General features: G+C 44.3%; 1 protein-coding gene across 2 annotated transcripts in view; it reads left to right on the top strand.

Moving 5' to 3' along the window:
* Positions 1 to 22,590, top strand: part of pola1 (polymerase (DNA directed), alpha 1) — a 40,273-nt gene that overhangs the window by 7,817 nt on the left and 9,866 nt on the right. For both annotated transcript variants that reach the window (XM_027152603.2, XM_027152602.2), the window contains exons 27-35: positions 8,298 to 8,330; positions 8,426 to 8,518; positions 8,805 to 9,010; positions 10,055 to 10,187; positions 10,269 to 10,400; positions 10,545 to 10,719; positions 12,457 to 12,638; positions 13,882 to 14,013; positions 21,745 to 21,861. In XM_027152603.2, coding sequence (XP_027008404.2) covers positions 8,298 to 8,330; positions 8,426 to 8,518; positions 8,805 to 9,010; positions 10,055 to 10,187; positions 10,269 to 10,400; positions 10,545 to 10,719; positions 12,457 to 12,638; positions 13,882 to 14,013; positions 21,745 to 21,861 — 1,203 coding nt within the window. The remainder of the gene's footprint in view (positions 1 to 8,297; positions 8,331 to 8,425; positions 8,519 to 8,804; positions 9,011 to 10,054; positions 10,188 to 10,268; positions 10,401 to 10,544; positions 10,720 to 12,456; positions 12,639 to 13,881; positions 14,014 to 21,744; positions 21,862 to 22,590) is intronic.

The raw sequence follows: 22,590 nt of genomic DNA, 5'->3' as shown, positions 1-22,590 counted from the left end.
AAAATTGACCGCCCTAAAAGGTAACGACGAATTTTCGTCTACATGCACGCGCATTGAGTTTCATCTTCATCTCTCAGCCTGAGCCAGTAGGGGGCAGCACAAACCCAGATTTCTACCACGATCACCTGTTTCTCACTGTGTGACTCCACGTCCCCTCTTTCACACCTCCTTTTGTGTATTAAGCATTAACAAACCATTTGATGGCGCACACTACGCACATATTCATGTTCAGCACCGTGAGATTATTCTACATAGAGCCTTTAGAAGTTCTGCATTTATGTTCCTGGTGTATGCAGGCTTCATAACTTACACTCATACACACTCACTCTCACATACACACACACACACACACACACAATACTGTATAAAGGCTCATTTTAAGGTGCTGTAATAGTGAGCGTTAGGATTAGTGGACCTGCGCCGCATGAGATAAAGACGGCCGGTGTTGAGCCACTTTGTTCATGCTAATACACAGCTCTCAGTCTGGCTCCATGGCACAAATTACTCTAATTACTCCCATTATGATATGCGCTTACTGCTGTCAGCTGCTGTAGTGTGGGTTTTTTTCTTCCCCTCGCTTTCGCTCTTTCTCGCTTTCGTTCGTTTTTGGACTGCCAACTAAACTATATTCATCTGAAATGAATGAGAATGATGGTGGTAAGAGATTTGGCATCTGGCACACCTCTGCGTTTCCCCTATGACGTGACTCGAATTGTAACGTCTGCATTCTAGTGAAGATTTATTGATGTTGAGTGCGATTTGGCCCTCACACCCTCATCTAAAGCACACAGCTTGGATTTCCTGGGATTTATAACGACGCTTTCACAAACGCAGCATCTACGGCGTTTCAGCCGAACCCCGGTGCGTTCTCCTCGTTCTCGTGCTCGCTGCTCGGGTTTAACGGAGTGCTGGATTCGATTCGCTTTCAAATCCGCTAGTGTGAACCTGCTGGAGGTGAATCGTATGTGCTGTGTATCTTCATCCGCAACCTTACACTCTCATTAGACCAGATTATTGTCAGATGTAAGATGATATGGATCTTCAGCGCTTCAGTTAACGTTCACATTAAACATTAAACATCAGAACGAGTCTGTGACTTTAACTGCAGTGTCCCGAGAATCACAGACGAGGAGCAGACCGAGCCAAAAAACCAGCGTCGGCAGCACCGTGTGCCAAACACGTCCGCTTCTGTACCCATGGTGCACGTGGTCGTGTTGGTTCCTCACTGCTCTCAGAGATGCTTTAACATTTTGTTGTGTGTGCGGTTTAGAGTTTCCTCCCACTTCCCTAAAACATCCGTGAGACAACGTTAATATTTTGTCAAATGGCATCTGTCCAGTGTTTCTGGGATAAGTTCCAGATACATCGCAGCCCTGATCAAGATGTAAAGTGCTCACTAAAGATGAGTGAACTTTCAGAGGCACTACTGTCTGAGCTGCTGTCGTAGAAAACTAATCAACCCCTTCTGAGTCATCAGAATTCAGCAGCACTTTGGTAGAAATGAATGAAACTGATTCAGATCGTTTGTCATCGTTATGATATCAAGCAGGAAACTGATTTCCTGTGATTTTTGAGTTTCTGTTCATCTTTATTTGAGCATGGACGGTGTCGTCTTAAAGCACTACCAGAACTCGTCACCGAGTGGAGACGGGGAGTAAAAATTTACCCCTCCGATTAAGGAGGAGTTGGGAAGTCCCCGTCCTAGCCGTCCAACCCGAGCTCCTCCGTTTTAACTAACGGAAACGAGGAGTGACTCTGAGCACTCTGACCTTTCTGGAGAAACATTTGTTCTGTGGTGAACCCAGTGCTGGCCTGGCATGCAGAGTATGGCACAGAACACGGCTTAGTGTTACACGCGGAGGGCTCTGTTGTGATTGATGAGCCTCTGTTTTATTTCGGGACCTTTGTGCCACGGCCTGGCGCGAATTACGGGGCTACAGCTGAGCGGGCGGAGGGAGGAAAGCAAATTGCCAATGTTAGGGGTGGCGATGGGTGGTGGGGGGTCGATCGAGTGATGTGGTCACGGAGCTGCTGATGGTCGTGGAACATCGGTGAGCATGACCTCTGACCTGCTTTCATCTTCCTTTAGCTTCAGTCTGAAGGAGTTAAAGAAGGTGAAAAAAACACTAATCCTCCGGATCTCGTGCTGTAAAAACAGACGAGACTCGACCTGACCGGAGTTCAGATGACGGAGGAGACGTGGTCTAAATATTCACTGCTTCTCTGATCCTATACTCAGAACCCCAAAGGTCATTTTTAACCTTTCCCGGAATAAAACGTAAGTGTTGACCTGCCTCCCCTCCCAGGGGCTATTAATTCTGTCTTTAGTAGAGGATTTTCTCCTGATATTACTGGACTTAACAAATAGTCACGGGGACATTTTTGGATCTGATGATGACAGTCAGACTGGTGAGCTTTATTTAGTCCGGCGCAATGAGCCTGTTAAACCGACGTCTTCTCCAGAACCCGTTGGGTGGGGACGGGAACGGGACGGGACGTCGTGTCCCTTACGAATGACTTTTAAAAAGAAATTCCTTAAAAAGTAAAAGAGGGGGGTGGGGGGGTGGCACTAGAATCGAATGAAAGCAGACAAAAATGAATTACACGCTGTTTGGTGAAGAAACGATGATTCTTTATATTCTTTTATTAAGAAGTCATCATTCTCCAGCCTCTTATTCATATCCCTTTCTTGAAAAGAATCCCTGAAGCTCTTCCCTGTTGGAGAACTCAAAGGATAAATAGATATAGATAGATAGAGACTGTATATTAATGAGAACCAGTGTTTAGTAAACTCGTAAATTCATCCAGGCATTTCACACACGATCTCTCCATCTCTAATTCTAACCGCCAGCAGGTTTAACACTCGTCGTAAACATGTCCTGGGAGTTGAATCACTTCGACAGGCTCAATTACATCGGTCTTGTCATCGGTGTGGCGCGATCGAGCAACAGGATCTTGGTCAAAGTATTTGGGTCTAATTGTCTGGAGCAGTGGCTTAATTTACTAAAGAGTGAGCTGGGGTTTTTCTCTGATACTGATACAGCTGACTATAAAAGGTGCAATAGATCTCCTCGTCATCCTGCGTGCGCTCGTCATCTCTCTCTCCTTTTGTCCTCATAAAAGGATTTTTCGGATGTGAATGAGCGAATAATACTCCAGAGCCGGGTGTAGGTGTAGGTGTGGTGCTGTGCTTCAGGCCCTGATGGGAACGCCGTGTATTAACTTCACCATGCTGATTGCTTTGAAAGAAGTAGATGATGAACCTCACATCACTTTAATGCCAGTGAGTCACAAATTTAATCCAGGAACATTCCTGACACTGGAGACTCCTTCCATAAATGCTCCCTAATGAAAAGCGTCCTTACAGAAAACATGACCATCTTGGAGTGTCTTTTATCTGATCTTTTATTATACACGTGTTTTTTTCGGCCTTTGGCTCACGTGCTGGAACGGGATCTGATTAATATGTTTGTCTTGGACTGGAGAGGTTATGCATCAGGGGAATGTGGTGCTCTTTTGTGTGATATTTGTGTACGCAGGTTCTCCGGTTCTCCGAAACCTTTGGCTCTGGGGTGCCAGCTTGTGATTTCAGGCGGTTGTATTAAATCAGAGAAGGGATTTGTGTGGATACTTGACACCTCAGGTTCCATGAGAGCAGTACTCTGGAATCTGGCTCGTATAACTTTAACTTGAAGAGGGTGTCTGTGTGTCTGTGTGTGTGTGTGTCTGTGTGTGTGTGTGTGTCTGTGTGTGTGTGTGTGTCTGTGTGTGTGTGTGTGTGTGTGTGTGTGTGTGTCTGTGTGTGTGTGTGTGTCTGTGTGTGTGTGTGTGTGTGTCTGTGTGTGTGTGTGTGTCTGTGTGTGTGTGTGTGTGTCTGTGTGTGTGTGTGTGTGTCTGTGTGTGTGTGTGTGTCTGTGTGTGTGTGTGTGTGTCTGTGTGTGTGTCTGTGTCTGTGTGTGTGTCTGTGTGTGTGTGTGTCTGTGTCTGTGTGTGTGTCTGTGTGTGTGTGTGTCTGTGTGTGTGTGTGTCTGTGTGTGTGTGTGTCTGTGTGTGTGTGTGTCTGTGTGTGTGTGTGTCTGTGTGTGTGTGTGTCTGTGTGTGTGTGTGTCTGTGTGTGTGTGTGTCTGTGTGTGTGTGTGTCTGTGTGTGTGTGTCTGTGTGTGTGTGTCTGTGTGTGTGTGTCTGTGTGTGTGTCTGTGTGTGTGTCTGTGTGTGTGTCTGTGTGTGTGTCTGTCTGTCTGTGTGTGTGTCTGTCTGTGTGTGTGTGTGTCTATGTGTGTGTGTGTCTATGTGTGCCTGTGTGTGCCTGTGTGTCTCTGTGTGTCTGTGTGTGCCTGTGTCTGTGTGTGCCTGTGTCTGTGTGTGTGTGTGCCCATGTGTGTGCCTGTGTGCGCCTCTTTGTGTGTGAGAACGTGCAAGTGCCTGGATGTAAGTCTAGATACGTTACCAAAACCATGCATATCTGTTTGTTGTGGATGTTTAAAGCATCTACTAGTTAACTTCCCTGTGTGTGTGTGTGTGTGTGTGTGTGTGTGTGTGTGTGTGTGGAATAGAGAGATGACAGCAGCAGCTATAGATCATCCTGACAGTTCAGTGTGTCTCTGGCTATTTCAAGCGAGCGACTGTCATCCTCAAAATGCTTTTCAGCAGCCTGCTTTTCAAAACAATCGTTACTAGATACTTTCTTTTACAAGGTTTTTCATGGCCCACTGGGGATTAAAATGCCTGCTGTGATGTGGAGTGTGGACTCGCGCGGCTCAGAAGGAGCACACGGCCGTAAAACGCTGGTTCACAGGCCGCTCGTGGTTTACGTGGATGTCGGATGCGTTACTTGTCCATCAAATCCCAAGCTAGTGGATGCGAATAAGAAAATGTCATTTTATAGCAAGTCATTGTCGAAATTAGAGCTGGACGATGTGGTGATGTAATAACGAGGTGATATTAATATAGTGATAAATGACGTAACGATACACTAACAGCTGCTTGGTGTATTTCATGACAGATTTAGGTTAACGTGCTTGTTCTAATACATCAGGGTTTCTATAGTAACAGCTCATTCACAAAGGATTCGTACAGCAGATGCGTGATTGTTGGTGTTATGAAGTTTTCTGGAAGGAGATGATTGTTCTAGTTATTTAAAGAAGGAATCTGCATTGTAACAGGTAAAAGTTTTAAGCTGCTTGTGGAGGCTTAATTTGTTTATTTAATTATAAATTCAATAGTTGTCAAATTAGGGGGCACGGGGGCTTAGTGGTTAGCATGTTCGCCTCACACCTCCAGGGTTGGGGGTTCGATTCCTGCCTCCGCCTTGTGTGTGTGGAGTTTGCATGTTCTCCCCGTGCCTCGGGGGTTTCCTCCGGGTACTCCGGTTTCCTCCCCCAGTCCAAAGACATGCATGGTAGGTTGATTGGCATCTCTGGAAAATTGTCCGTAGTGTGTGTGTGTGTGAGTGAATGAGAGTGTGTGTGCGCCCTGTGATGGGTTGGCACTCCGTCCAGGGTGTATCCTGCCTCGATGCCCGATGACACCTGAGATAGGCACAGGCTCCCCGTGACCCGAGAAGTTCGGATAAGCGGTAGGAAATGAATGAATGAATAGTTGCCAAATTTCTGTGGTATAAGAGGAGTAAAACGCTTGGGGTCGTGTTATGGGGACAATAATGGACAACAGTGTAACAAGGGCTGCAGCATTGGTATGTTGGAGTGACTTTAAATCTGTATGTGTGGTTATTGGTCAGTCAGCCAAGAACAAACGTGAGCTGAACACGATCCTCCCATAATGCCGCACATCACAGCCTCTGATTCACCGACCTGTTTAATTACACACCGCATAAAGACTGGGTATGTGAGCCGAGCACCATCCTCAACTCCGTCTAAAAGGGATAATCAGGTTTCTGAAGGATTTGTAACATAACCTCATCTACGTCGTCCTTTTTAGTATTCCTTTCCGGTGATCGTCAGAAATCTGTGTGACGAAACGTAATTGTTGTTTTAAATAAATGAATCGTGTTGTTTAAAGTCTATTAGCTGAATAATCGTAATGTTTGTAATCGACACGACGTTAAAAAAAAATCCTAATGTTTAGACGTTTTCCCATCAGAGCCATCAATCATAAAAGGATTAAATTGTTTCCAAACCCAAACCCTCATTGTTGTGAGCGTAAGGCCCCAGTTGGTGCAGGCGTATCTCCGGCGTGGAGGAGTTTCACCCCCAGCCGTGCGGTGTTTAGTTAGACTTGGATGATTTGGAGCGGTATGTGTTTAAAGATGAGCTCCCGGCCCACCCCTTCATCATTCCTGAGCCATGGTCAAACGACTTGTCTTTCACTCGTGTTGTCCTCTCGCGTCTCAGGCTGCCTCTGCTGTCATAACACACTGACATGGACGTGGTTATGGAAAACCTGGTGCACATACCCGAACTCATCACTGCACACACTGACACATTCATACACACTTTCCCACAAGCAGCATCTGATGAATGAGTACCAGCTAAGTATTAGTGTGTGTTTCTGGTGAGGAAGGTTCTGTAAACCATCTCATCGTTATGGAGACGGATATTTCTGCTGCCATGACGAGGAGGGACGAGTTGTTTTAAAAAAAAAAAACAACTCAAAAAAAAAAAAACCCAGCTTAGCTCTCTTGCAAGCTAACAAGCCTCTCTCACTGTGTGTGTGTGTGTGTGTGTGTATTTTGCGGGTGACCTTGGCTGTATTTGCTAATGCACAGGGCTGTTCTGTAATTACTCAAATCTGACCCCTTGCTTCCCCCCGTGAGGCATTTGGCACCTCATAAAGCGCGTTTAAGGCCGCTCCAGTTTCAAGGAGTGGAGCCCGTAGTCTCTGAAATAGCACCGTCCTTGTCCATGGCGAGGATGCAGATTCTGTGTGTGTGTGTGTGTGTGTGTGTGTGTGTGTGTGTGTGTGTGTGTGTGTGTGTGTGTGTGTGTGTGTGTGTGTGTGTGTGTGTTAGTTAAGCATGGCTGGCGGCGGCTTGTTCGATTGCTGTTGACAGGCCGCAGTATGACACCCCCCTCTTTTTTCTCTGTCCGGCTTTAGATTATTGCCCCCATCTCCACCTGTCAGAGTCCCTCTCACATAGAGGTCACCCCTCACGCCTCCTGCGTGTGAATCACACCGAAATCCACTGCTCTGTAAATAGTGACGGGCATCTGGAGTCGTTTTATCGTTACACACTCAAACACAGAATAAACCGATTACCGTGACACGCGCATTTGAATTTATCTGCCTGTCAGAAGGTGTCAAATAATTGTCTCTAATCTAATTAAAACCGGATAAACCGTACGTCCGCATTCTTTAACCGAGTATCGTCGCCGTCAGGTTGTTGCGGCGTAACGGGAATAAATCGCGTCATCTCGTCGTTGCTGATTTTCCTTCTCCATCGACACGCTGTTTTATTTCTTGTTTTCCTAACAGAACCGATTCATGTATACAGACTCGCATGTAAACCCACAGGTCATGGAAACTTAACAAATATCTGCCAATTTCAACACGTGTATAAAGTATCGGCACCCCACAGGTTGGCTGGACCGTATCAAAGCATTCATGTTTAATATTCATGGGAAATCACAGCTAGGCCTCTACAAAGGCGGAGAAATTCCATGTATTTGAATTTTAAGTGCGGTTCAACTCGACTAAACTTTTGCCTGTCACTCAATAATTTTTCCCCTCTGTCTATCTGTCTCATTTTAGCACTTTTTTTTATTCTATTCTCCCTTTTGTTTTTTTTGTTCTATGACAGCTGCAGCTGACGTAGGTCCCAATCTACAGCTGGACACCCCTCCTACTCTCTCTCTCTCTCTCTCTCTCTCTCTCTCTCTCTCTCTCTCTCTCTCTCTCACTCTCTCTCTTTTTTTTTTCCCCTTTCCTCTCTTTCTGCAGTGCGCTCACTCTCTCCGTTATGCAGGCCACCGGTGATTAAGGCCATTAGGCGTTATTATGACTCGGCTGGTGTGTGGGTTTGGAGCCCCATTTCAGTGCAGCTAATAGCCCTCTTAGCCAATTATCCTCCATTTAAAAGCAAATCACTGAGGCTTTTTCTTTTCCCTATTGCTAAGTGTTGAATTACTGAATAGATTTGCTAATTAAATTCTTTGTGTGTTTGCCGTGTCACTATGCCTGCTGTCGAGCAAGTGTCCGTAGTGTACGCCGGTTTCACAGTATTGTCTGTTTAACAGTCATTTCTTGTGTGTGTGTGGTTTTAAAATGTATATATTCTTTGTGTGTGTGTGTGTGTGTGTGTGTGAGAGAGAGAGATCTTACAGTTTATCGTTCTTTTTCAGATCCTAATGCACACCAAAGACTTGGTTCAGAAGGTGAGTTGAGAAGATCCTCTTTGTTGGATGCTTCTTCTTGTGCTCATGGTGATCAGCTTCAAACGTGTAAACGTGTCAAACGTGTTTCTATGTAGATGAATCTGGATGTGATTTATGGAGACACAGACTCCATCATGATCAACACTAACAGCTCCAACCTGGATGAGGTCTACAAACTGGGCAACAAGGTAGAAGGAGAACCTCATCACCATGGTGAAGTGTAGTCATGTCATGTGTGTGTAGATGTTCTGTGATGGACAGACATCCTGGGTGGGGTTTCACAGCTTGTCCCCGATTAATATTTAAACTGTTTCTTCCAGAAAACCTCTTCTATTATTCCCTGTTTATGATGAGCACATATAGTGAATAGGAGTTTTTTAGGAAAGGATTTGGCAACCCTACTGTACACATGATCAGGCCTAGAGCACTCGTATGGCTCACGTTGTAATTGTGTGCGTGTGTGTGTGTTGTTAGGTGAAGAGTGAGGTGAACAAACTGTACCGGCTGCTGGAACTCGACATCGATGGCGTGTTTAAGTCCCTGCTGCTGCTGAAGAAGAAGAAGTACGCCGCCCTGATGGTGGAGCCACAGGGTGAGGGCCGCTACACCACCAAGCAGGAGCTGAAAGGCCTGGACATTGTGCGTAGGGACTGGTGCGACCTCGCCAAGGAGAGCGGCAAGTCAGTGAAGACGAGTCAATACACAATACACTGCTGTCGTGATCTATTTTAAATAGAATTAAAATATATGGCGTTTAAATGCCCACGTGTGTGTAAAGAACTTTAATAGCACATCTTTAAATGTAAGCATTTTTACTTAATAATTATTTTTCACTTTTAGTAACGTCTTAGTTTTATACCACCGTTTAATATAAATATTTCAAAACGTTTTATCAGTTTATTAATATTTGTTTTTTGTGTTCGATTTAAAAAGAAATCCTATAAGCAGTCGATTCGAGCGTTGCATTTGTTTTCTTCATAAATTAGACGCGTAGCTTTATTGAAATTCTTTTTAAACACGTAAATACTTTCTACAATACTCGACACTCGAACGTTTTGGATGCACACCGTCGCCGTCGTCGTCTCCGGACCGTTTGACGTCATCTGAAGGAAGATCTGAACGTGTTCTTGTGACAGGAAACGAATCGATTCTTTTTGGACTGTTTATATTTTCATTTTCATTTTCTTTGCTCCAGTCCAGCTGGTAAAAAGCGTACAGTCTAATGTGTTCTGCTCGATTCAGCTCAACACAGCGCCGGTGTTTAATTAACTGCCCACGCAAGCTGCTGAAATGAAGACGGCAATTTGTAAAAGAGCTGTTAAAGCAGAGCAGATCAGCCTTCAGCTCCACTTAAAGTCTCTTACAGACATACGAGGGAGCTAGCACGTACTCTGTCGATGTGAGGAACGCGTACGTTTTACACGTGAGTTGGTGTGAGAGTCATCCTCCTGTTAGCATGAGGTGTAGACTGAGGAGCTTTAATAAAGACTCTCGGTACGTGCAGTGACGTTGTGTCATGTCGTATCTTATTTATTTATTTCTTTGTTTGTTTGTTTGTTTATTTATTTTCAATTCAATTACTTCCTCACTTTTTGCCTTTTTTTTTTTTAATTAAAAATATTTTTCTTTATGAACTTTCATCCCGTTTTTGAATTCTTTTACTCAGACTTTAACGTTATTGCTCAGCTCTCACTCTTCATTATTGCTCGCTTTCCCGTCTTCAGCTACGTGATCGGTCAGATTTTGTCAGACCAGAACCGGGACACGATCCTCGAGAACATCCAGCAGCATCTGATCGAGGTTGGGGAGAAGGTGGCCAATGGCGGCGTCCCTCTCAGCATGTTTGAGATCCACAAGGTGATGCGGGTTTATCTGTGAGCTCACACACGATGAAAGCGCTACACACGATGGACATCTGATGCATGTTTGTGTGCGCAGGCCCTGACGAAGGACCCTCAGGACTACCCGGACAAGAAGAGTCTCCCTCACGTGCACGTGGCCCTGTGGATCAACTCTCAAGGAGGACGGAAGGTCAAAGCGGGAGACACCGTGTCCTACGTCATCTGTCAGGTAGACTACTGCTTTTTCTAAACATCTACAAAACCTCATCTACATTTTATCTATCTATTTATTTGTTTGTTTTCGTTTGTTTGTTTATTTATTTATTTGTTTATTTATTTAACCTTTTTTTTTTCTTTTTTCGTTTGGTTGCAGGACGGCTCGAATTTAGCAGCCACTCAAAGGGCGTATGCTCCAGAGCAGCTCCAGAAGCAGGCAGGTCTGAGCCTGGACACACAGTACTATCTCTCACAGCAGGTCCATCCTGTGGTGGGGCGAATCTGTGAGCCCATCGAGGGGATCGATGCCGTCCTGATCGCCACCTGGCTGGGTGAGAGCTCTTTTTGTGTAGTACTGGGATCAGTTATTGGTCCCATACGGTATTTGTATACGTTTGACGGGAAACAAATGTCTGATACCAGGTGGTACCGTGAGATGGGATCCTGATACACTGTCACATTAATGGGACGACATAATGCATGATTAATTAAGTCATCAAAAATATCAAGAACAACCTGCTGCCATCCAAATAGGGCTTTAAACGTATTCTGTGTAAATAAAATAAATAATAATAAATAATCTTAAAATTAGTCCAGATCATATAAAGTCTGATGTATGCACACACACACACACACACACACACACAGAGAAACACACACACATATGCACGCACGCACACACTGATTAATATTAGTAACACATGGAAAACTAAAGCGTCATCTCGTCTGAAGGTCTTCTTCCCTTCAGGTCGTTGAAATGTCAAGTAGATGTAAGTCAAGGCTACTGGACTTGTGCTTTAATCCTCATGACATTTCCCCTTTAATCCAGTTAGCTTCAATAAGTTTTGTGTGTCTGTGCGTGTTTTTATTCCGTCACAGGATCCAAACACTTCCCTTTGGCGGGTTTGTGTTTACAAAAAGTATCAGGAAATGAAATGAATCATTTCATTACATCAGCTGTGAACTAATCCCACTTTTTTAAAGCTTTTATTTTGTTGTAGCTCTGTACTGCTCCGTATTTTAACCCTGTTGTCAGGTTCTATGCCGTGGATGTCTGCCTGCAGATGGCAGCAGCTCCCGATTCTCCGTCTCCACCGCCGTTGCCGTTGCCGCTTTAATCCCTGTAGCCTAGCAGTCAACACTATTTATTTACTCACTTATTCACTTAGCTAAATTACTCAGGGGGACGTCGGCTGTTTTTCCCCGCGCTCTAACAGTGTTTGGTGTCACCTGGGAGGATGAAATGGATCTTCAGCTGCCATCTCTTAATGATATGATCGTCTCAGCTGCTTATCTGAGCTTTTAAATGGATTCATTGATATTATTTTTATTTACAACCCTCTCCTCTGGTTTTTGTTCGCTCCTTACACCTGACATCGAGTTGTCTTTTCTGTCCACTCGTACAACTTCTCCTTCTTCTTCTCCTTCTTCCTCCGTCTCCTCCTTATTATTATTAATGTTATTATTCTGAGAAACTGTGTGTAGTAAGAAATGAACCACTCTGTGTTTTATTAGTCTTATACCAAACCGATTCACAAATAATTATATATATATATATATTTGTTACTTAAACAACACACACGTATCTAATTATAGTTTTTTTTTTTAAACGATTATAGCTTTTACCGTCTGTTTGTCCATGAAGCACGTTAGTTCCTTTTATCACTTTATAGCAGCTATAATCAGTCGTTCTCTTCCCAACCTTTCGTTATTCTCTAACTTAATATGGCAAAAGAAACGCAGTCATGTTACAGAGAACTCTTCTGTCTAATGAAGCTTGAAAACTGACCGGTGTGAAGCGCCGACGCCGGAGACGTTAAATAATCGTCTCCTTAGAGGACGAAAACTTGCCCACGTAAACTACAATCCTCACTTTGATTCGAATGTTTACGCTTTTCCTCCAGAAACGATTTACGTTAGAACGAGTTCATTAATGTGAAGCTATTTGCTTTATTAATATTTAAAATAATAAATCACTAATATTAAAAGTGATTTATTTATCAATACTCATTATAGATAGCTCTGTGGCGTGTTTATAAGTGTGTAGATCACCTCTGTGTATCCTTCAGGCCTGGACCCGGGGCAGTTTCGGGCCCAGCAGAGGCAGCAACGCGAGGAGGAGGCGGACGGTTTCCTGGGCGTCCCGGCTCAGCTGACAGACGAGGAACGGTACCGTGATTGCGAAAGGTTCTCCTTCACCTGTCCCGAGTGCAGCACGGAGAACATCTACGACAGCGTGTTCGAAGGAGCGGTGAGTCTCATAGGTTCAAGGTCCTTCGTCAAGGTCGTCTGTCACGTAACAGGAGAAAACTGCAGGAATTATTTAATAGATTTACTGAACTGAATCATCATCATACACAGTTACAGATGTGAGGAACAGGACCGCGTTCATACGACGGCTGCTCTTTATTAGATGTTTTTAAGCCTTAAGCTGCCAGACACCGGTCTTATTCTGTTAAGGGAGCTGAGTCTAATCTGAGTCTAATTAAGAGTTAAACCCGACGGAGCGCAGCTTTCCCTCGTCTTTCTGTAGCTCGTAAAAAAGTGACACTCACTCCCTCTCCAAACCGTGACCTCCTAGTGTGTCGGAGAACTCGCACACTTTTTACCAAGGACCTCTGATGTAGACTAATATGGAGAAATAAAGTGTATACGCATAGTTCGCTTAGAACGTCCTCACTTTCCGACTTTGATTTACCCTCCCACACACACACACACACACACACACACACACACGGCTGCTCGGGCCTCACTGATAAGGCCATGTAATAATTAAAAGTGCACTATTTCATAGCATCTGTGTAGAGGGGGAATGATAGAGAGGGGGGGGGGAGCGCAGGAGGAAAGCCTCGACTCTACGCCGAGCGGTCCGGCGAGAAGCTTTTTTCTTTCTTTCTTATCAGAAAACAGGGAGGAGGAGAGCAGGAATGCAAACACACTCTCGCCGCCACAGCCGGCCCAACAGAGGCGAAAGAGTATTTGCATAGAAGCCCTGTTCCTCTCAAAGTGCTATCCAATGATGGGAGTAAACATCATAAACAGGCTAATGGCTCACAGAGACTACCGGTGGTCCGGTGCGACGGGCGGCTGAGCGATTTCCTCCTGTCATAAAGCAAAGCTCAGGTCAAGTTTTTTGCCAGCGAGAGAAAGTTTCTAATGTTTGAGTGTTCTAGCACATTAACGCTCTATGCGTTTCGGGTCTGTCTGAGACGTAATGGCTGTAGAAGACAGCTCGAGTAGGGGACAGGATGAAGGGGTGCTGTTTTCCACCCACTGTTTAACCCTCGCTGTTCTTGACAGTTCTGCTAAAAGCCCAGGATCAGACGAGCGGCTTTGAACGGTTGTTCTTTTGCACTCGATTCTTTTAAATGGCAGGAAAAAATTAGGTCCCGTATTAAATGATTATTGCCCTGTCCAGACATCTAATTAATAAGATTATGTAAATAAACACACGTCTGTCCTTTTGTGTGTGTGTGTGTGTGTGTCTTTCTCAGGGGCATGTCATGGAACCGAGTCTGAAACGCTGCTGTCATGTTTCCTGTAACACGAGCCCTTTAAATCACTTTATTCAGATCAGCAACAAACTTCTCCTGGACATCCGGAGGCACATCCGCAAATACTACAGCGTGAGTACGGACCATGAACTATTATTTTGTTTATATTTACCTTTAAAGTCGGGGAAACGTCTAAGAAATGAGTCAGTTCCTGTTCTCTCTTATGTCTTATGTTATAGTAGCTATAAACATTAGTTCCCTCATCAGACTCTTTTGTGCGCTCTCTCTCTCTCTCTATCTCTCTCTCTATGTCCTCTCTCTCTCTCTCTCTCTCTCTCTCTCTATGTCCTCTCTCTCTCTCTCTCTCTATGTCCTCTCTCTCTCTGTCCTCTCTATCTCTCGAAGATGAGTCTTGCTTCTGTAACCAAGGAAACTTTTCTTCTATGCCGAAGATAGAAAGCGCACGTCCTCGCGACTCGGGTGTTATTATAGAAACGCTGATTTATTACAACGAGTAAAGGCTACTGATATAATAACACTCCAGAGTTTGGCATCGCTATGATGTAAGAGGTTTAATTTATGTGGCGTTTACTTATAACCTCCTAATTAAGGTAACATAATGCCCCTTTTCCACCGAGGCAGTTCGAGTGCAGGTTCGGAGCCTAATTTAGAACCAGTTCTTTCTGTTTCGACCGCCAAAGCACCGGCTCCGAACCAGAAAAAGTGGTTCTTAAGTAGCACCAAAACGTTGCTGGTCTACACTAATGTTTAATACACTTTTACTTTACCGCGATATGATACATTATCAGCACACATGACAGTAGGTAGCTACATGCTAAGGCAAATTTTTTTCTGTGTTAACGATAAAATAACGTTATGTACTTTATCGATAACAACCTCCGTTTATACAGATTACACTGAGCCGCACGTACACGTTTTATTCGCCGCGTTTGGGTGTTAATGTAGGTTCGCAAAGCCATGAGCATTAACCGTAAAGCAACATTCGCCATTGTTGTTGTGTTTGCCGCTGCTGCGCTAACGTCGCTGGGACATGTGACACGTATACAGTGACGTCACACTCGGCGCTGTGATGCTCTCTAGCCGGTGGAAAGGCAAACCGGTTCTTAGAAGGTGGAAAGGCAAACCGGTTCTTTGAACCAACACCAGCGCTAGCTCTGAACCAGCACCCGGTTCTTTCCGGTGGAAAAGAGGCATAAGTGAGCTGTGTGGTTTAACGGTCTTAATTTTAATTAACTTAAAGAACTTTGTGCCTTTTTCCAAGCAAAGTGCTGAGAAATGTGCTGAAACCCAACAATCATTTCACAACAGACTGCTTAAAAATTCACATTTCTATATTTCTTGAGTGGCTCGAAACAACTTAACACTCAGTGGCTTCTATTTTAAATGTCGGAGCACATATTTACATCCGATTATAATATTAATTATCCACCTAATTAACCTGATAAACCCTTTTAAAATATTTACATGCTACTCGATTCATAATGACCTCATAAAGACTTTTTTTTTCTCTCTCTCTCTCTCTCGACCCAGAAATTTCAAGCCATCAGCTCACTGCGTGTTCTGCAGACGTGTAAATTTATCTAATTTATTAAGACGTCTGAAACCGGTCCCGAAGTCCTGCCGGTTTTATCTGCTCATGTTCTTCATATAGAATATAAAGAAACGACCGACGATCGTGCGATAGGGTTATGTAGAGATGTTTAAAACTGCTTAACGGTGGGAGCGACGGTGTTCGTTTCGTCGAGCGGGATGTCTGAAATAAAACATGATGTATGCGCTGGAATCTGCAGGATCCTGGTATGAGGAACGAGAAGCTGATTATTATTTTTTTCTCTTTTCTTTCTTTCTGTGAATGTTCCATTAGCTGCCTTCCTGTCTGAAGGTAAGAATAGCAGGTAGAGAGAGAGAGAGAGGGAGAGAGAGAGAGAATGAAAGAATAAGAAAGTGAAAGTGAGTGCTGCATGAAGAGGGAAGGAGGGAGTAGGTGGGAGGTGGTGGTGGAGGTGGCGGTGGAGGGGTTCGTCCTCCTGCCGTGCCGTGCAGAAATCAATTAGTCGTGTGAATGTAGGCACCTCCCTGCGCGGGGCCCTGCGCCTGTGGCCCTCTTTGTCAGTAGGTGTGTAAACCAGCTGCTGGCTGTGAATGCTAACATCGCCTGTTAGGCCGGGGCCCACGTCGGCGTCCCTCCTCCCACGGCGAGAGCAATGAAGAGGGGTAATATTGTGTAATTAAGGATTCCTTTCAGTTGAGGGGAGAGCTCAAATAGAGCTGTTTGTTCGCCGAGATGGAGCGAAGAAAGCCAGGGCTGTGTAATGGAGTGGGGGCAACTTTAGAGGCTTTACATGGTTACAGATTGGAAGTCGGAGGTGTTTGTAGAGTTAGACGTGCAACACCAATACCAACACGGCAGGGGCATTAATCACGGGGCAAAATTACTGCCGCGTCCACTTCTTTTTACCCTGCCACCATTACCAATAAACCAGCGCTCCGGAGACAAAGCAAATACGCACTCCTGTCTACTTCTCTCTTCTTCTCCTCCTTCTTCTTCTTCTTCTTTTTTTTTTTTTAATCTGTTCCCGGACTCCTTAGACAAAACGAGAGCCCCCGTCGTATTTACTCCCCATTCTAATGTGGGTTGCCATGGCGTTTAACAAATTATTGCAATTACGTTCGTCACACGGGTCGCCCTTGGTAACTGGCTGAGGAGAGAGAAGAAAATAAATAAATAAATAAAAAAGAAAGAAAGGTGGTGGTGTGTGTTGGTGGGGATGTGTGTGTGATAATCCTGTTTTGAACAAAAGGTCAAATTGCTGAATAGAAAAGCGTTGATTAAGGCGAAGATGTACAAAGTGGACGCTTTTTTTTTGTCCATTCAGCTGCTCCGTGGTGCCGAGGCCGCGGCCTGTAAGTACATCTGTTGATTACTGAAGTACAAAGCCTGTGCTAAGCCCGTTGTCTCACAGCTCTCTGGCACTCAGACGGCTGTAATCGCAGCTTTATATAATATAATATAACATAATGTATGTAATACATGCAGCTAGTTTCAGCAAGTGTGGAGTCGGAGTGTTTTTTTGTTTTTTTTTTCATTTCTTTTTTTTTCTCCTCCGTCTGAATAATCTTGTGTTAATTTTAACTTAATTTCTAAACACAGAAAGAAAGAAAATTGGCCTGAAATGCGTTAGGATTGTAATGGAGAAGGAGGAGACCAGAGACGAGCAGAGCGCAAAAAAGAAAGGCCTTTTTATTTTTTTTCCCTCCTTCCGCTGCCTTGAGCTGATTCATCGCCCTCAGGTTTTGCCCAGTGTTTGGTTAAATTATGTGGAACTCATTTGACGTCTGCAGAAGTGGCTGTATTCACTATGTCAGGTATCGACTGGTATAATTATGCAATTATGAGGCTTTATCCTGCCTCTCTCTCTTCAAGCCAGTGCTTAGTGTTTCAATTAGATGTTGTTTTTTTTTCCCTTCATTTCTGCTGCTCCTTGATTTTTAGCTTCCTTTTTCGTCGCCTCTCCCTCCCTTCCGTCTCGGTTACACGGGCTTCTGAAGGACTCCAGCTGAAAAGCAAACCCTTTTTTTATTATTTGTGTATTTCTGTGTTCATCACCACCTTCATAATATTGATGTGGATTGTTTTTTTTTTCTTTTCTGCTCAGCAGCTGTTTGAATTATATTTTACTGCATTGTGCATAATTTCCTTCTCGGTGTCATTAATGTCACCTCCACGTGAGCGATACTAGTCTAAATACAGAGAATTCAGCAAACTGTAAAAAAGTAAGCTGTGCTGTCGGGCCTTAAGTGCGATATTCCTGACGCTAGAAGCACAGAAAGCAGGAATGCACCTCTGCCTGTCTTTCCTGGCCCATGGGAACTGTTCTGTTGGTTTAGTCCTGGGCCTCCTCGAGCACAAAGGGGCCGCAGGGCAAACAGAGGGGTGATAACACCGTCGCTCTCTTTAAAATGAAAACCAAACAGCTCACATATGTCAGGATTCAATTACTGTCTGCTTTTTTTTTCCTTCCTCCTTCTCTCTGTTCCGAGGCCCGGCGTTAATTATCCAAATAACATCAGCTCACCACACGAGAAAGGCCACGCAGATGAGATTAATTGAAAAATCTAAACAAACCGTCGATTCTGATAAAGATGTGAAGGTGTGAACGACGCCGGCGTGTTTGATGGTGCAGGTGAGCGATAAGACCCATGTAAGGGTTTGAATACTCGGCCGATAAGGTTTAGAAAAGAAACCCTCCAGAACTAATCAGAGCTCAGGAAATGAGATCAAATTAACATCGTCGGCGCAGGAGAAGGTGCTTTCGCTTCAACGCTGCCTGCTCGTGTGTCTGTTCATCGGTGATAAAGGATAACAAGATTGAATTGAATGTTTGGAATATTCATTTTAAAGTTAAACTAACACATCGACACGTTGCCCCGCAATGACGCAGGAAAAGAAACGCAGAGATATAAAACTGCAGGAAATAAGGGCTAGACATGAAGAAGAAGAAAAACTCTTCTGATGAACTTCTCAGACTCTGGGTTAATGCAGTTCCAGTCACTTTACTGAAGGTTCCTCAGAACTCCACTAATCACCGATCCTTCTATCTGGGAAAAGTCTTTTAAGGTCTTTTAATTTACAGAATATGATCTTTCAGAGGGGTCACGGTGGCTTAGTGGTTAGCACGTTCGCCTCACACCTCCAGGGTCGGGGGTTCGATTCCCGCCTCCGCCTTGTGTCTGTGGAGTTTGTATGTTCTCCCCGTGCCTCGGGGGTTTCCTCCGGGTACTCCGGTTTCCTCCCCTGGTCCAAAGACATGCATGGTAGGTTGATTGGCATCTCTGGGAAATTGTCCGTAGTGTGTGAGTGAATGAGAGTGTGTGTGTGCCCTGTGATGGGTTGGCACTCCGTCCAGGGTGTATCCTGCCTCGATGCCCGATGACGCCTGAGATAGGCACAGGCTCCCCGTGACCCGGGAAGTTCGGATAAGCGGTAGAAGATGAATGAATGAATGAATGATCTTTCATTGCTTTCACACTCTTAACTAGTCCTAACTAATATCTAACCCGTTCTAGCTCGCTCACTAGATTAGATTTATTATTCTGTCAGAAATGCAAATGAAGTAGAGAATAACGTGACTCTGGTGATGAGAAGGTCGTTGTGTTTGCTGCAGCTTGTCCACAGGTGTGTCAGTCGTCTCCCCAAATCTACACAATTAAGTTTAGTTCTTGCATACAGATCGTGTTCGATTTGGATTTCAGCTTGAACTCGAACACGTTCAAGGACATATAGGACGTACAGGAAGGCCGGCGAGAGAAAGCGAGTGCCAAAGCAGGCTTCTGCACTTAGAGCTTGATTTTTATCTTGTTTTTCTTATTTTTGTAGGTTGTAAAATTATTTTCCAACTCTAAGGCGATTTAAGGAACTTTTCACTCTTCATGCATCGCCAGATTAAAGAGGCTAAGTGCTGAAGTCTAGCTCTAATCTGAGTGCTGGACATTGAGTATAACAAGCAGGTTGCAGGTTCCTACTGAGAGTAATAACGATCACCTGATCACTAACATTACAGCATTACGCCCGGCTGCCACTTCAACACAAACGCTAGAAAATGAAAGTGACAGGTTGTGGAGGTACGGAGAAAAAAATTCAACAGGACGTCGATGTTTAGAATTCGCAGCAAACCGAAGAAGGCATTCTGATATTTTTTACAAACTGACATCTCGCATCAAATTCAGGTTTTTGCAGTTATTTATTTAGTTAACGCTTTTTTTTTTTTTGCTTAATGCATATTTCTGTGCTCTTGTTATACCGAGTGTGTTTTTGGTTAAAAAATAAAAAGTTATCCATCCAAGAGTTTGCATGTTGCTTCAGGTGAGAAGAATGCGTTCATCATTCCGACACACATGGGTTAAGAGATTTTACTCACTAACGGATTTCCGGCCCCGCCCTTTACCCGCGGAGTCACTTTTACCTTCCCGAAGATATATTTTCCTTTTTTCTCGTCATGTCCGGAAGCGTTTTATTCTCCGTAATTCACGTCCGCTATCGGAACTATAGCTATGGTATTAGAGCGAGTGTGTTCATATAAACCTGTGATTTGAAGCTTCACCACAGTCAGAGCTGCTGTTCTAGAAAATGAATCAACACCTTCAGACCGATCGCGGTCCAGCGCAGCGGCGACGTGCTGCTTCGTCACCGGAAGTGAGATTCATTTAGCTCGTGAGGTTTTTTTTTTTATGTTTTGAGCTCAGATATTAAACACCGAACTCTTTCCAATCAGCTATTTTGGACATTTTTTGAGAAATACGTCACTGAGAAACGTTTCATTAGAGCAAAAGGGAGAAGAAAAAAAAACAAGCCTCAGCCTTTTGCGATTTGTCCTCTGTGATTTGATGACAGCTGCACCACCGAGTCGTGGCTCCGTCTTTTCTCCGGCCGCAGTAATGCAGGCAGTGGTGCTAATGCCCTGTGGGACAGGTGCGAGGGTGAGCGCTTTATTCGAGGTGAAGGGTGGGGGGGGCTCTGTCATTAGCAGGGCATTACCCACATTAGCCCTGGCCCCTGCTCTAATCATAGGGGAAAGGCAGGCAGGGCCAGCAGGGGGGTTACTGCACCTGTCCCAGGCCCCTGAACCCACAGCGCAGGAAAATCCAGTGCTGCGTGCATCCACGATGATCACCCCTAAGCTTCCAATAGGGGGGCAATTGATGGGGAAATTTGACAGAATTATTCTTTGCCCCCAGCTACGTTTGAGCATGCTCATTTTTTTGCCACGTTTCCCTAATTTCCTTTGAGTTCACGCCGTCAGATCGAACATTTCCTGCGTGACAAAAGGGCACGGGTTCGACAGTTTTACAGCGTGTGCAATTCATAAATAAATAAATAAATAACTACTTAAAATTTTAGAAACCTGGGTTGCGTAAAATGTGAATCCACATCAGCAGGAGATGCTGAGAGTTTGTAACGATACACTGAATATTTAGGTGTCCGTGTTTGAATTGTGTTTATCTTGCAGTAATGTCAGCAAACGGCGCAAAACTGATTGGGGTGCCAATACTTTAATTTTACTACTACTAATAGACAAATATAGCGTTTCGCACTACAAGACTTGAGCGTTGACGATTGTTAGGGACCGTAGTGCACTCTTTAGGGTCTAATACCAAAAGCATTATGTTAAACCCTGTGTAGTGAGCATATGTAATGAAGAGGAAGTCAATTGGGGTTTGACCTCACGCTGTCGCAGGCTTCACTTACACAACAGATGTCTGTGTGTTAATGAGAGGAAGACGGTTTAGTGCCTCCGGGGTAACTGGAGAAGTTCTAGATCGACGAGAAGTAAAATATTACTGTGAAGAAATAAACTTTGGCATCGCTGATTTGTATTTATGATGAGACTGTAATAGAGTTCCTGTAGTGATACAGCGGAGTAGTGACAGCTGATGCAGATACAATTACAGTCTTATTAATATTCAAATCCTTTTTTTAAATTTTTTTTTTTAAACAAGGCATATGATTATTTATTAATTATTGATTAATTTATTTATTTATTTGCATTTTTTGGTAAAAAAAAAAAGGGGTAAAGTTTTGGGTCGTATGTACGAGTTAATAAAATTGGAGCTCTTAAGCAAAATAATTTCACACATCCATCAGATCATATTTATATTTATACTTATAATTTATCCATTAATATATTTTACATTTTAATAATAATTGTAATTTTTTTTTTTTTTACATACAGGTCATTAATGTTTGTATTATTTTAAATGTTTATTGTCTCTCATTGTCAAGTGCTCTCAATTGAACCTCTCTCTCTCTTTCTCTCTCTCACACACACACACACACACACACAGGGATGGCTGGTGTGTGAGGACCAGGCGTGTGGAAATCGGACCCGGCGTCTCCCCGTCGCATTCTCCCGCTCGGGACCCATCTGTCCCGTCTGCTTCAAGTCCACTCTCAAACCCGAGGTACGGTTGTGTGCTTGGTACTGACATATAAACGGCCAGCTGATGGCGCTGTGGAGCCAGTGAACATCTCGATCACAGAGGCTGTTTCTATGTTCCTTTCATTTCCTACTTTTCTTCTAACCATCACTTTTGTACACCTTCTCTCCTTGTGCTACTGGACAATATCAGACTTATGTTCTCACAAATAAGTGACCTCAGATTAGGTCTGGGGTGGCCCTGGGGTGGGCAGGAGGGGGTGTCGGGGTGTCGGATCACACCTACTTAAATTCGGGATCACGGCAATAAGGTGTAACTCCAGTCAAAAACTTTGACCAAAGACGCTGAAAGACAGAATGGTGTTGTGCAGTGCCCTCTCTCTCTCTCTCTCTCTCTCTCTCTCTCTCTCTCTCTCTCTCTCTCTCTCTCTCTAACTCTAACGCCGTGGTTGCTGATTTCTCCGTCTGGTTCTGTGGCGACAGGTTGAAACCCGAAAGGACAATTTCTCTTGTCACCATAGCCACTTAGGCGTCCCCTTCTCTGCCTGGTGAGATGGCAGTTTAAACTGCGGGCTGAATAAAACATTAACTTCCTCACCCCTTTCGCCGTCGCTCTGAGATTTGCCTCTCTCCTGACAGCGATGCGCCTCGCCTCGCGTCTCCACGGCCACAGAGACATCGACCGCCATTGTATCCAGATTAAATGGAAGCGTAATGGGCACCCTAGACTGATTGGCTGGTAATTTGGAGGAGT

Source organism: Tachysurus fulvidraco, chromosome 25, assembly GCF_022655615.1.
Source record: "Tachysurus fulvidraco isolate hzauxx_2018 chromosome 25, HZAU_PFXX_2.0, whole genome shotgun sequence".
Lineage (NCBI taxonomy): Eukaryota > Metazoa > Chordata > Actinopteri > Siluriformes > Bagridae > Tachysurus > Tachysurus fulvidraco.
Note: the sequence above shows the minus strand (reverse complement) of the source record. Positions and strands in the feature narration are given on the sequence as shown.